Source organism: Rhipicephalus microplus, chromosome 4 (assembly GCF_043290135.1).
Source record: "Rhipicephalus microplus isolate Deutch F79 chromosome 4, USDA_Rmic, whole genome shotgun sequence".
Lineage (NCBI taxonomy): Eukaryota > Metazoa > Arthropoda > Arachnida > Ixodida > Ixodidae > Rhipicephalus > Rhipicephalus microplus.
The window spans coordinates 219,647,412-219,662,530 of NC_134703.1; the positions used below are offsets into that span (position 1 = coordinate 219,647,412).

Below are 15,119 nucleotides of genomic sequence, written 5' to 3' on the forward strand. Positions count from 1 at the left end.
AGAAGTGTGTCGCGCCTACCAAGGCATGAAGGAGTTCCTCTGTATGAGGCAACGGGAAGCTGTCTGGTACAATAGCCTTATTAGGCTCCCGGAGGTCAACACAAATTCTGATGGTGCCATCTTTCTTATCAACGACAACAATGGGCGAAACCCATTCAGAAGCATCGATGCGTTCGATGATGTCAAGGCGCAGCAACCTGTGAAGTTCATTTGACACTGGTTCCCGAAGTGAATATGGAAGACGGTGCAGCTTCGAAGACCCAACTCGGGACTGAAAAGTGAACCGAAGTCGTGTTCCAAGGCTGGCGGAAGGTTTGCTTGCCTGGGTTGCTCTATTGACTGCATCGGAATGTGACAAAGTGTCAAGTCATTAACACACGGCGGCGGGGCAACGGATGTGTGTAGGCACTCAAGAGTGGAGCCCTGTATTCGAAGATTTAGGGCCTTAATGCCGTCAAGGCCAATCAGACAAGTTCCTTGGTAAACGATGTAGAAAAGAAGTGGTGCAGAGCGCCCTTTAAACTGAATGTCTGCCTGGAAACAGCCTAGCACGGAAATTGGGCGCTTCGAATAGTCAAACAAAGTGACATGCCGAGCTGGGAGGAGCAAACCGCTTTGAAAATGTTGGTGAAATTCTTGCTCTGATAGAATTGAAACAGACGACCCTGAGTCAACAAGGAATGACAACTTGACATGCGCTACGCGTACTTGTATGTAAATTGCGCTGCGAGCGGGATGCTGCACAGTCAAAACTTGCTCAGAACTTCCCCCTGACAAAGCATCGTCATCGATGCCAACTTCACGAATCCTGCCTTGCATTTGACGCTTGCGGTTGCATACTTTCTGAAAGTGTCCCTTGATACCGCAAAACAAACACTTCTTTCCCTGCGCAGGGCACTGTGATGCTGATGCGCGCTGATTCCGCGAGCCGTATCGGAAACAGTGTGGTGAAACGGGACCGACTATCTCTGTCTCGCCGAGGGGGGCGGGGCCCCTGCGGCGCACGCGAACCGCTAGCGCTTGGAGAGTTTTGCTGAAAATGCACTTTTGGCTGGAAATTGAATTTTCGCGAAGAATGCGAATACTGGGAACGACGCCGTACAGAAACAGGCTCGACCGAAGCAGAAAATTCCTTCAGCTCTTCAGCTGCTTGCTCAAACTGAAGAGCGATCCGCACTGCGCTCTCGAACGAAAGGGAGGAACCCTCGAGCAGCAACTGTTCACGTACGCGGTTGGAAACAACGCCGGCAATAAATCGGTCCCGCAGAGCATCATCTTGTGAAGCGAACGAACAATGCGAAACGAGCTCCCGTAAAGCACCAACAAAGTCATGAACGAACTCGCCTGCATGTTGGCTGCGGCGGTGGAAACGATGACGCTCGACGACGACGTTACACGACGTGGAAAACTGCTGCCGTAAGGCGATGAATGCAGCCTCGTACTCGTCAGTAGCGGCCGCGGGAGGCTTCTCTTGTACTTCCGGTGCTGCGGCGCTTGCTGGCACTGCGGCATTTGACCCTGCAGGTAAAGTCCGGTAAACACGCTGCCCTTCCGCCCCCAAACAATGCAGAAGAATGACCTTGCGTCGCACTGGTGGGAACTCAGCTGCTCTGGACGCTAGAAGGTAGACTGTTAAAGTCTGCGCCCACTCCTCCCATGGAAGTGATGGCCGGCCGGGCGTCAAGAGGAACGGCGGCGGCGGAGCAAGGCCGGAGAAACTCATGGCGGGGCGGACCCGGACGACACTCGATGCTGAAGGTAGCTTGGCGTGTTTATCCCATCCTCGTCGCCAATGTGGTGTTTGCGAAAGACGTAAGAAGCACCGGCAGCACCACCGTACAAAAAAAGACGTTTATTGTACGCAACACATCGAATATATACATAAAAGACAGACGTGCCCCCTGGGGGTGAAAGAACACAAAGTAAATACCGAAACTGAATATAACACTGATGCGTCGTCAACACCGTCGTTGTAAGAAGTGTAGCAAAGGAGGAAATGCTTATAGTTCATGAGCAGTGTGTTGCTCTTGCTTTCCCGACCATAAAGGGCTGGAGCTTTCGAGACCTATTCATGTTGGCTGCCGCCAGAAGCAGACTTTCCTTAATTTGACATTGTGACATGTGCTACTCTGGACGTAGAAAGTCTTGCTCGGCAGCATTCTCCAAACCAGACCGGTCTCGACTGCGTTGCAGATTTACGTAGGCGAAAACTTCGCGGAGATTTCCAGCGACTCCGTAGTCATCCTCTGCTGAATGTCCTGGCTGCTGACGACTTCGCTATTGTCAGAAATAGTTTTGCTGACATTGTTGTGGCATTGCTTAATAAATTAAAGCGACCTGGGGTTGTCGGCATCCAGTGGCAAACCATTTGGTCTTGGCCATTAGCATGGTGCCATCCACTGGAATGTTCTTCACACGCACTTCTCTGAACCCTCGCCCCGCCGCGGTGGTCTAGTGGCTAAGGTACTGGGCTGCTGACCTGCAAGTTGCGGGTTCAAATCCCGGCTACGGCGGCTGCATTTCCGATGGAGGCGAAAATGTTGTAGGCCTGTGTGCTCAGATTTGGGTGCACGTTAAAGAACCCCAGGTGGTCGAAATTTCCGGAGCCCTCCACTACGGCATCTCTCATAATCATATAATGGTTTTGAGACGTTACACCCCACATATCTATCAACTTCTCTGAACTAGGCATAGAGCCTCTTTCACTTTCCCGTGGGCACGAGCTCGCACAAGACAGGCTCCGAATATTCATTGCTCCGCTGCCTTTGCCTTGATATCCTCCGTGTTTTTGAAGAATGTACTTGAAAGTGCTCCGTGATATCCTGATGCCGTTGACATCTTCCATCGTTGAACTTTTTTCGCTTGTCTCTATTCGCTGAATGGCTTTTGACTTTGTCACAAAGAGTGGGTTCTTGTGCTTCTTGACGCTGACCATTGCTTCACAACAAGTAAAGAATTCGAGCAGTCCACACGCATTTGCCCCGAAAGGAATGAAGTGGTATGCAGCAACTCGCAGAAGTGTACTCTGTCCAACAAAGCGGCCGGAATGGGTCGTGATGGTTACTTGGAGCAGTGATATACGAAAAGTTTGAGCTGCGATTGGCTAAGCATATACAAAAAGTGTGGGTGGTGGTTGGCTGATGAAAACTCGTGAAGCAGCAACAAAACGAAAAAAAAAAGGGCAAAAAGAGGACGCTCCTTCCTCTCTGAGCTGATGGTAATAGTGAGGAAGGATGAGAGAGAAAAAAGATTTCACAAGTTGGACAATACTGGTCCAGCAGCAGCATAGTCTGAGCTCTGTCCTCTTATGTTTTTTTAGTACTTCGGGCATCGACGAAGCACAGTTGTCACAAAGCCGCGAAGGTTGAGGGTGACACGAGTACCGAAGCACAGCTTCTAGCTCACGTGGGTTAAATTTATTCGATGGTGGATGGTGGATAAAAATATCGTTTGGTATAAACGCTCAAATTTCTATGCTTTTATGCAGGATTTTCAAGGAGATAGTTCACCGGTTTGTTATAGCTGAAAATTTGGTATATGTGGGTTCGATCTATCTCTCTTCGACTGTAGTAAGGGAGTTATCTTCTCAGCGAGGGCGATCAACGTGTACGTTGGCATGCTCAACCGCTGTTACGTTTTAAAATTTACTACTTGCAGCACATGAGCCTGCATAACATTCTATATTCAAGTAAAAGTTGAGGTTGCATCCTCAAACCTGTGGCTTCTTGTATTCCTTTGTCATTCCACTAAGTGCAGAAATGCACTCACAAAGGAAGGTGTACGAATTTCTCAGTAATGAAATTTTCTGGGATTACAGGTTGTGTAAGTTTATATAGAAGTGTTTAAAGAGACTGTCTACTGTTTCTTATTGCTTTCCTGTTTTGTATCGCAATAAAAAGCGTACCATGTGCAGTGTGTAACTTTGCAGCGGTTTCTCTAGAAAGCACATAAAAATTTAGAACAGAATTTTTCAGTCCGCGTTGTGTCTTCTTTCATCGATGGTATGATTGCCCGCAACACTGGTTGGTGCCAATGAAAGTCTAAAACCGAAACCGCGTGCAGATTTTGCAGGCTTCATCAAGTTTGGTTATTAATAAAACAAATACCTTAGTGGTCATTCTAGGCACACACACACTTTTTGTAGTTGTCAAGAGCGGCCGTGGTCGCGTTTCTTCGCTGTTTGCAGGCAGGCATGCAGGCAACCGAACACACCGTTGGCAGCACCATTGTGCGCCTATTTGAATGCGTGAGAAAAAAAAAAAGCGAAAATTGGTCTCTGGCGCAACCTTAAGCTACCTCAAGTGCATAAAATATAAGTTCAAGGTAAACATGTTTGTTTTTAAGCAAACTAAGTCTAACTGAAAGGATTTATTGTCTTACCTATAGTTGGGTGACGCTAGCAGTCACTTTTTATCGACTTTCAACATCAAGTTAAAATTACAATTCTTCTTTATGTGGTGATCAATCTTGTCGTTTGCCCTGCAATCAGAAAAAATTTTCCGAGTGGTAGACAGTCCCTTTACTGCTTGCGTTGTGAAGGGGGAGGAGTGCTGCGTTATCCCGTGTTTCACCAACAGAGAGGCCAAGCGGTGAGAGGGCGCATGAGGTGGCACGTAGACAGAGCTTCAGCAAGATTGACGGGAGACGGCTTTCTCGTGTGTATTGCAGGTGGTTTTATGGAGGGTGAAGAAGGGCTAAAGTAGTTGCTTAGTTGTATTGGTACCACATAGTTGAAAAAACAAACAATGCAAAAAATGAGAGACCAGACTATGTGTACTTCGTCTGGTCTCTCACTTTTCACGCTTTTTTTTTTTAATTATGGGAAAAAGGGCCAGTGAGCATGCAATGTGTGGCAGCCACTTGCTCGAACAGCTTTTAAGCACTGTCGCCTCAGTGAATTCACTGTTTATTATGTTTTTATGAATTGACGTCTAGGTGAAGTTTAGCATAACCTGAAGAAATTTACATAACCTGAATTTCACCGTCATTGTGGCTATCTTCCATCAATTGACTTCATGGGCAGAACTTTTTCATTATCGGGGTTTACTATTAGAGTGCGAGATGTTCAAATTAGTATTATGCTGTGTGAATGCATAGTGATGCCCGGCGGTCATATATTGTCCAATATTTTGAAATATCTTTCTCGTGTTGTAGGACCCCAGGTGCCAGTGAAGGGCCACATGCCAGCCCCTCAGCAACAAATGGAGACTGGCCAAGCAATCAGTGCACACAGTGCGACTATGGTGAGTCACAGGAGTTTTATTTATTTATTTATTTATTTATTTATTTATTTATTTATTTATAATACCCTCAAGGCCAAAAAGGCATTAAAGAGGGGAGTGGGTAAATACATGAAAAATACAAATAAAACAGTGCAATAAATACAAATAAACAATACAATAAATACAAATAAAACAATAAAATAAAATACAGATAATATTAAAATTTCTGCAGAATGTATAAAAAATAGTTATTTCCAAATACCCCAAAACAGAAGCAATAAGCATAGGTAACAGATTTTCTTGGTTATACAATGTTAACTAATGTTTCGTGAAAAAGTTTGAAGTCAGCGATGGTTGCGACATTCCAGGGAAGGCGGGTCCAATCATGAGATGTGCGGGGAATAAATGACTGAAAGAAAGACCTAGTGTGACATTATACGATTCCTACCTTATTGCGATGACCAACACCATTTGAGATGTATACAGGCTGGAGTATCAGGTCATTATGAAGTGTAGGGGGATAGAAAATTTTATGAAACAGTGAAAGACTGGCGATTTTTCGTCGGTGAGCCAATGGAATAAGTGATAAATTATTTTTCATTGAAGTCATACTTGCAGTGTGATTGTAGTTAGAGAGAATGAACCTAGCAGAGTTATTTTATACTAGTTCAAGAGAGGTGATGAGATTAGCATGACTGGGATCCCATATGGCGGATGCATATTTCGAGTTCGGAGCGTATGAGAGACTTATAGAGTACTAGTTTCAAGGAAGAGGGTGCTTTGGAGAAGTTACGTCGTAAGTAGCCGAGCATGCGATTAGCATTGTTAATCACGTACTCTACATGAGTTGTCCAACTTAAGTTATTTGTGATGTGCATGCAAGATATTTATAAGATAAGACAGAATCTAAAGGAACGTTGTTTAGGTGGTAGGTGTTATGATTCGAGTTAGTTCTTGATACGTGCATTATCTTACATTTCTTAATATTAAGTTTCATTAACCAGATATTACACCAATTAGCTATATTATTTAGGTCAGTTTGAAGTGTTTAGTATCATCAATATTGGTAATTTCACGGCAAATAACACAGTCATCTGCGAACAGATGTATGTTAGAAGTTATTGAAGAAGTTAGATCATTATTATATACAAGAAATAATAAAGGTCCCAACACTGAACCTTGAGGCACACCGGATTGTACTTCAGTGAGTGGTGAATGATGGTCGTTAGCAGTTACGAATTGGAAACGATTAGAGAGAGAATGTTCTATCCATTTAAGAAGGTTAGTGTCGATATTTAGCAAGCTTAGTTTTAAAAGCAGTAATTTATGGCGAACCTTGTCAAATCCTTTGCTAAAATCCAAAAAAATACTGTCAGCGCAAGATGATCAATCCAGGATTTGATGCAGATTATGAGTAAACGAAGCAAGCTGTGTCTCGCAGGAGTACTGTTTTCTAAAACCATGTTGCGCTTTAGCAAAGTATGAGTTTGACTCTAGAAAATTAGCAAGGTTCGACAAGATTACATTTTCTAATAATTTGCAACAATTACTTGTTAGTGATATGGGTCAGTAATTAGAAGGCGAATTTCTGGGGCCAGATTTATAGATTGGAACCACCTTCCCTATTTTCCATTCCTTTGAAAGTTGACAAGTACTCAATGATTGTTGAAATATTTGACTTAGTATCATTGAACTAACTACATTAGTGCTTTTAAGAAATTTGCTATTAATGCCGTCATAGCCAGGAGCGGAGTGGAATGGTAACTTATCTATTAGTTTCAATATTCCAGGTACCTAAATAATTACTGGATCCATGGGCATGTAATTATAGTGGTTAGCATAAGGGGGTATGATGTTGGCGGATTCAGAGTACTGGCTTGAAAATGAATCATCAATAGCTGATGCGCACATGTTATCGGGGATATTATTTCTAGATGAATCTTCTAGTGATATAGTGTTGTTAGTGGTTGGGTTAATCATTTGCAAAAACTTTCTAGGGTTATTTTTCGGTGTTTCAGGTAGTATTTTTGTTAGGTAGTTTTTTTTTTTTTGCAGTTTTTAGAGCTCTTAAGTAGGCGTTTGCAGCAGATTTGTAAGTTGTCCAGCGCGAAGGTGAAGGCAAGCTTTTAGCTAAACGAAAAAAACGCTCCTTCCGATTAGATAGGCGTTTTAGATGATTGGAATACCACGGCGCTTGGGGATTGGAAATGAGTGTGCGATTAGGGATGTACTTCTTTATCAATTTATGGACTGTGCATGCGAACAGATCCCAGTTAGATAGAAGGGTACGAGATTTAAAATCTCTAACAAAATCATCGTAAAAGTGAGTTAGCTCATTATTTATTGCTTCGAAGTTAGCGTTCCGGTAGTATTGTATGCGTTTCTGCTGTTTAGTCTTTTTACTAGGGCTAATATTGATGACAAAGTTTAGCGAGACGTGGTCGCTGATTCCTGGTAAGTATGTAATGTCGGAGACAAGGTCAGGATGCGTTGCTAGTATTAGGTCGAGAGTGCTTGCTGTATTACTTGTAATTCTTGTGGCTTGAGTTACTAACTGATTTAAGCAATAAACAGAGCATGTATTCGGAAAATCTTCACTCTGCTGTGAAAAGGGGGAAATGCGTATCGGCATTGTGTTCCACGTTATGTTGGGAAAGTTAAAATCTCCGAGTAAAAACATAGGTAAAGAAGGGAAACCAGAGCTTACTATGTTGATGGAGTCATCCAGTTCGTTAACAAATGTGGATGGTGAGGAAGGTGATCTGTAGCAGGTACCTATGTTGATGGAGTCATCCAGTTCGTTAACAAATGTGGATGGTGAGGAAGGTGATCTGTAGCAGGTACCTAGAACCAGTTTACAGCTACCCAAAGTTAGTAAAGCCCAGGTTATTTCTAGTAAACTGTTAATTTGGATTGGTGATGATGGTATGTCCTTCGAGACCGCAAGTAGTACGCCTCCTCCTCTGTGCTCGGTGCAGTCACAGCGATGTACCATAAAGTTGTTTGCCTCGTGAAATATTTCTGAGTCTGTTGCTTGTGCGGAAAGCCACGTTTCAGTTACAGCTACTATTTTCGCATCGCATGTATCTATAATGGATGAGAGGGCACAATGTTTATTGAGAACACTTCTGGCGTTAGCAAAGAATACAGATACCGGATGCGATTGACGATGCGATGATATGCCACTGCCCCTCCTTTCTCCCTACAGTGAGGCATTTCGGCCAGTGGAGTCTCCGCGACCGGATTGGTTGCCACGCGATCATATTTCTTCACCGCGATCAAGTTCAAAGTTGTAGTAGAAACGTTTATTATTCATGAGCAATTTGTTATAGCGCAGTTTAAACTGCGGGCGCCCAGGATAGCTCTTTGCAAATTCAATTAGTTTTTGGCGAGAAGTGCGGGTACAAAAATCTTCCGTCACTGAAATGTTCTTTTGTCTCAGCTGGTTACGAAGTGACAAAACTTTTTCTCTGGTCTTGTAGTTGGAAAATTTGGCTATTATGGGGCAGCATTTGGCAGGTGCCAACAGGCCAAGTCGGTGTGCGCGATCAATTGACTCTGTGCAGAAAGATTCAAGTACTTCATTTATCGCTGCTGATAGCTTAGCTTCAGTTTCGTTCCACGTTTCTTTAGCGTCAGCTATACCATGAAAGATTAGGTTGTCACGCCTAGATCTGCTCTCAATCTCATCAAAGCGTGTTTGATAGTTATTACTTCGGTGCGTTAGACCAGATGTCGACGCGTGTACTTCTGATAAATCTTTGCCAAGTTGATCAAAGTCCTTCGATTTTCTTCGAGTTCGTCTAGTCTTTTTTGTATGCCGGTTATTTTTGTTTCTATGTTTTTTTGCCCGTTTTTAATTGCTTTAACATCAGAAGCTAGTTCGGTTTGCACTTTCGAACTTTGGAGTGAACGGCTGTGTATATGTTTGAGTAGTTTAAACATCGCTTTCATCTGCTCGGCGGGATTTCCTGGTAACGAATCAATATCAAGTAGGTTTTCAGAGCGCGTGTTAGGTCCCGGGTTAGTTTCAACATCTCCAGATTGTAGGAGCAAAAAAAGCATGGAAATACAGTCGCATACAACTTCGTACAGCACTTTTGGGCACGGAAACAGTTGCAAAAACGGGTCGTCCGATTTTTTAGCGTATAGAGAAAACTTTGTACACAGCTGCATGATGGAAAACCGGTGGTTAGAAGCCATGCAAAGCGCACTGTTTCCGTGCCCGCTGGAAGGCAAATCGATGCGCCTTGTGCTTAAATAGACCACGGGAGGTGTTGGCGACGTCGATGCGGCTGGAAACTTGAAGTAGAGTCCATCTGTCGCAGTGAAATAGTAGAAAATTTTATCGCCAACCCTGTTGTCCGGTCCGTACGAGGGTGGCAACTTCATCACTATCTCCCACGAACACACGTGTGCCACCGCCGACCACGCTATCAGGAGCGTCAGTAGATTCTGCATGATGGAAAACCGGTGGTTAGAAGCCATGCAAAGTGCACTGTTTCCGTACCCTCTGCCGGTATCGAAATCTTGAGGTATCGAAAATCTCTGTGATGTCTGGTAACACCTTCTTTTGAACAAACAATTAGTGCCGTGTTGAACAAGGCTTCACGTCGTGCACGGTCATTGAAAAAGCTGGTTGTGTGCTCAAATCAGTGGCTGCTTGTGTGCCTTTGTTTGTCATTGCACTACGTGCAGAAATGCACCCACGAGGAAGGTGTCTGAATTTCTCTGTAATGAAATTTTCTGGAGTTACAGGTTGTGTAAGTTTATATTGAACTGTTTAATGCTTGCGTTGTGAAGGCGCAGGAGCGCAGCATGATTCCGTGGCTGGCCAACAATGGGGCCGAGCGGCGGAAGGGCGCATTAGGTGGCACGGAGACTATTCTCCCGCATCTATTGCAGGTGGTTTTATGGAAGGGGAGGAAGGGCTTTTGATCTGCGAGACGCTGGTCACATGACTGCATGGTCACTTCAGTTTGGCTTAGAAAACAGGTGTAGGTGAAAGCCTAGCTTCAACTTCTAGAGGCATGTTAGGGAATGTTAGCACACTGACGTGTTTCCAGGGGTGGCACAACACATCATTTTCCCCTGGGTTTCACTGTCACGAGGTCGTGATGTGCATGAAGGAAGCAAACTGTAATTACAAGATAAAACTTAATTTGGCCGAACTTGCGACCCATAAACTGAACGACAGATTACAGCGATGCCCACTGGCACCGATGTGGTGAACGACATCGATCAACTGACAAGCGGTGAAGCGCGTGAGAATTCATACATGTGCTGTCGAGTATTTTATCATAATCGCTAGCGGCCGCGTAGGTTCCAGAATAATCTGTAATGTTCGCAAAGTGGGTGTTATCTTGACAAAACGATTTACTACAGTCCTAAAGGTTCCCCGAACACTGCAGGAATTATTATTACTGACAGTGTAGCGAGCCGATAACAGAGTTTGAAAACAGAATGTGGCACTGCCTGCCCCCTTTTGAAAAGGCATCATCTTGATGCTCTAACAAATGATAAATATACAATAAGTAGTAAAGTAAGATAATAAACAATAAATACGAGCAATAAATCCATCAACAACAATAGAGTCCTCAGGTCCGCACATAAAATGGCTTGAGGCGAAACACATGGACCACTTCAGGTCATGCACGGCTCCGTTGAGAGTTTGTAATGTCATTAGGGACAACCTTGTAGTCAATGAAGCCGAGACCTCGAACTATCCTGTACGGTTCGAAGTGTCGGCGCAGAAGTTTTTCACTCAGTCGATGTCGGTGTATCGGTGTCCACACTGAAACACGGCCACTGGGATGATATCTGACTAAGTGACGTCGAAGATTTTTAACGGCGGCTGTCGGTCATCTGCTGATTCTTGATGTGCAGGTGGGCGAGTTAACGAGCTTCTTCAGTACGCTCAAGGTAGATGGTGACCTTGAGGTTTTCTTCCCTAGTGACGTTTGGTAGCATCGCGTCGAGCATCGTTGCCGGGTTCCTTCTATAGACTAACTTGTATAGCGTCATCTGCGTCGTTTTCTGCATGGCTGTGTTGTATGCAAAGTCATGTAGAAGAATTGCATCCCACGTCTTGTGTTCGACGTCGAAATACATGGCCAGCATGTCTGCGATGGTCTTACTTAGACGCTCGGTCAGGCCATTGGTTTGCTGGTGGTGAGCGTTTGTACAGTGGTTGCTTGTCTGGCTGTATCTAAGGATTGCCTTAGTCAGGTGTCTGGCTGTATCTCAGGATTGCCTTAGTCAGGTCAGTAGTAAACGCGTAAACTGTCAGTCAGGTCAGTAGTAAACGCGTAAACTGTCGGTGATGAGACCTTTAGATCGCCATGTCGAAGTACGATTTTCTCAACAAAAAATTTGGCTTTCTCGGCGACACTACCTTTGGGCAGGGCTCGTGGTAGCCAGTAGCTACTACAATCCACTTATTTCTGCAAGTCAACATCGGGAACGGCTCCAAGAGGTCTGTTCCAATCTGCTGGAAGGGTCGCCGGAGAGGGTCAATTGGCTGCAGTAAGCCTGCTGGTCTTGTGGGTGGTGTTGTGTACAGTCTCGGCATGTCCTCACGTAATGAGGAACGTTGGCGTTAAAGCGTGGTCAGCAGTACCTCTCTAGTATCTTCACGAGGGTGCTTGAAACACCAAGGTGTCCTGTTGTCGGATCATCGTGCAGGGCCTTGAGGAGTTCTGGTAGCAAAGCTGAAGGCACTACAAGAAGGTACTTGACTTGAAGCGGCGAGCTCTTCTTCTAAAGAAAGCCATCTCACAGCAAAAACGACGCAAGTGTCTGTTTGAATACCTTCGGAACAACGACGATCGTGCCCTCAAGGTATTCGATTAGGCCCCTAAGTTCTGGGTTGGCCCACTTTAGTTCAGCGAAGTCATATGCACTTTGGGTTCCCAAGAAAAAAGTTATCATTCTTGTCGTCAGGCAATGGTGGGTCGATGGGTGTTCGAGACAGGCAGTCTGCGTCGGAGTGTTTTCTGCCGGACTTGTAAATGACGGTAATGTCGTATTCTTGAAGTCTCAGACTCCATAGAGCAAGGCTAACTGAAGTGTCCTTCAGGTTAGCTAGCCAATACAAGGCATGGTGGTCGTTGTCAACTTCGAAGGGCCCGCCATAGAAGTAAGGACGAAACTTTGAGGTTGCCCAGATGATGGCAAGGTATTTCTTTAATGTTGTGGAATAAATGCTCTCTCTTGGATAGCGACCGGCTAGCATAACTTTCCACTCGGTTAGCCTTCTGCACAAGGACGGCACCGAGACCTACACTACTTGTGTGAGTGTGCACCGTTGTCCCTCTGTTCACGTGTTTGTACTCGTTGCTAAAGTTAGTGAGCATGACTGTTGCTTTTCCTCGCAGCAGCTCTGCGATTCCTCTTGCAGCGCAAATATCACGGTTGACCAACAGGTGCTAATATCCTTTAATGACTCCTTCGAAGTCTTCTGGTTTCGAAGTGCCAACGGAAATGATGACCCTTGAGAGAGAAGGTACAGTGACTTGTTCTTCCAGCACATTTAGGGCGTGCCTTCCTGATGGTGTGCTCGACGGTAGTGTTTTTCTATAGATAGTGTTATCGATATTGTTCCCACGTTGATGACTGCAACATGAAGGCTCATAAAGTTTATACCAGTGTAGGGTAGCCTACCAAATGTCTTTCCCGTTAACCTCCCTGCCTCCTCTATTTGGCTGTTTCCTTCTTTCCTTCTTTTCGAGCAATGCTGTAGTACGGCGAAGCCTGCGGGATAGATGCGGCTGTTACCGGTTACTTTGGCCGCGCAAATGTCTGCCCATGTTATTAGGTGACCTCCTGCTGTATGGATTTCAGGACTTTTCGAAGCATTATTAACTTTCTTCACCTTCACGACGAAAGTCCCACTGATGATAGAATAGTTACTGCAGCCAATCGGCACAGCTCTCCTCAACACTTTGGTGTTGAGGAGAGCTGTGACACTGTGGCCGTCGATGAGAATATGGAGTCGCTTGGTGTTGCGGTTGGGTTGCGGTCGGATCACGGCTACGACAGTTTGTACCACTGTTTTGAGGTTGTGTCATCAGGTCTTATTCTGGCCGTGAAGTTTTGACGTCAGGATTACGTTGATCTTGTGGGTGGTTCTTGAAATTGCATCGCGTCGTCGTCTGTAGAAGATCTTTGGTTATACGTCTTACAGCAACCGCACCTCCATCAGTTGCTGTCCTTAGTTTTTCCAATAATGGCTAGGCGACCGGCATAGAGTTGGGCCACTGTATGGCTGGCGGTGAGGTGACATGTAGCTACCGGGTGAAGATGAACGTGAATATTCACAGGGCGTTCACTGTGTTGCTTCGAGGTAGTCAGCAGTGTCATGCAGTCTTTTATCCCTGCACCCTAAAGGTGATGTCACCACCCCGCTTGTCTCTCTCTCATAGTGCAAAATAACAAAAAAAAAACGACGACCAATCGTTGACCTTGGTCGGCGTTTTTGTTATTTTGCACTATGTTTGTCCCCTGTTAGGTTTGGCCTGGGGATTCATCTCTCAATCCCTTCGGCGCCAAGTCTGACGGACGCTGTCAAGTATATGAGTGATTATCCAGACCAGGCGGCGGGCAGAGGCGAGTCCCGTCCTTCAAGTGCGGACCCTTTGGTCGTCCCTTCGAGCAGCAGCGTGACTGATGGCCTCATCGACTCGTCGGGCGACAGGAGGGCTGGCGTGGCCGGCGCCGGAGCTGACAGAGGAGCGGCGCTCCCTTTTGATCCCCAATCGCCAAGCCGACCGGCCGACTGCCTATGCTCGTCAGGCATTGTACGTGCTAGCCGGAGGGCGAGACGTCGTGTCGCCAAGACGCCGCTAACCATTCGAGAGAGGCCAACAGAGACAGCACCTTCCTGGAGGAGACCAACGGCCACCGCAAATTACTCCGCTAATTGAGCGAACAAAATCGGCGGACCCTTTGAAGTATGCGGCCAGGATCGTGGGAACTCTCGAGTGGCGGCACACACACGACGCGGAAGGGCCCTGCTGGCGCCACCCATTGTGCAGTGTTCACGTGGACCTTGCATGCTCGCCTCCCTCACCTGTGTGTGCGTGATTGGTGTTCAACTCTGAGAGGAGGAGCCCGACAGGGCATAAAACGACGCGGCAGAGTGCTGGTTATTGGGCTCTGAACCTTGCTCTGAACTATGTAACGTTCAACCACCACTACACCCGTGGTTCGTGAAACCACTATCCCTTCTTTCCTGTAAATATGTGTAAATAATGTCATAAACCTCTGTTATGTTTCTCGTATCCTCTTGTCGGCGTTCAGTTCCTCCATCCGGATGCCACCACCTCCAGCGTCCTTCGTCCCATCTCTAACACCCCGACCAAACGGGATTTCGTCGGACTCTTGACTATGTCTGTCTCTCCTGTGCTCCGCCCTTGCGCACGCGTGCCAGGGGGGGGCATTCTTTTGGTCAAAGTTTGCTCGCTTATAGCACCGTTATTTAATAGAACCTCGTGAATAAAAAAACCACTGTAGACGTGTGGTAAGAGGCCGCGGATACCGAATTTGCTATAAATTCGCGAATTCAAAACGAAACAATCTACTACAGTCCTGAAGCTTCTCGAACACTGAAGGCATGACTTGCGCTCAGGGTTACTGACAGTGTAAAGAGGCGGTAAAAAAACCTGAGGAAGTAATGTGGCAGTACAGTTGAATCTCGATAGTATGAATTTGAAGGGAGCACGCAAAATATTCTTGTCATCCCAAAATCCTATGAACGAAGAACCAGTTATAGCTGATCATGATGATGAACAGGAGCTTTATTTGGGTCAACTACTACTCGCTCAAAAAAAGTCCATGATCTTTTGAACTTTCCTGCCTTCATCGCCTCTCAAGAAACGGCCGCGTTTTCCTCTTTCA

General features: G+C 45.6%; 1 protein-coding gene across 4 annotated transcripts in view; it reads left to right on the forward strand.

Annotated features, from left to right (window-relative positions):
• Window positions 1–15,119, forward strand: part of rhea (Talin_middle and talin-RS domain-containing protein rhea) — a 908,869-nt gene that overhangs the window by 195,438 nt on the left and 698,312 nt on the right. For all 4 annotated transcript variants that reach the window (XM_037423602.2, XM_037423605.2, XM_037423603.2 and 1 more), the window contains exon 16: window positions 5,155–5,243. In XM_037423602.2, the coding sequence (XP_037279499.2) occupies window positions 5,155–5,243 (89 nt within the window). The remainder of the gene's footprint in view (window positions 1–5,154; window positions 5,244–15,119) is intronic.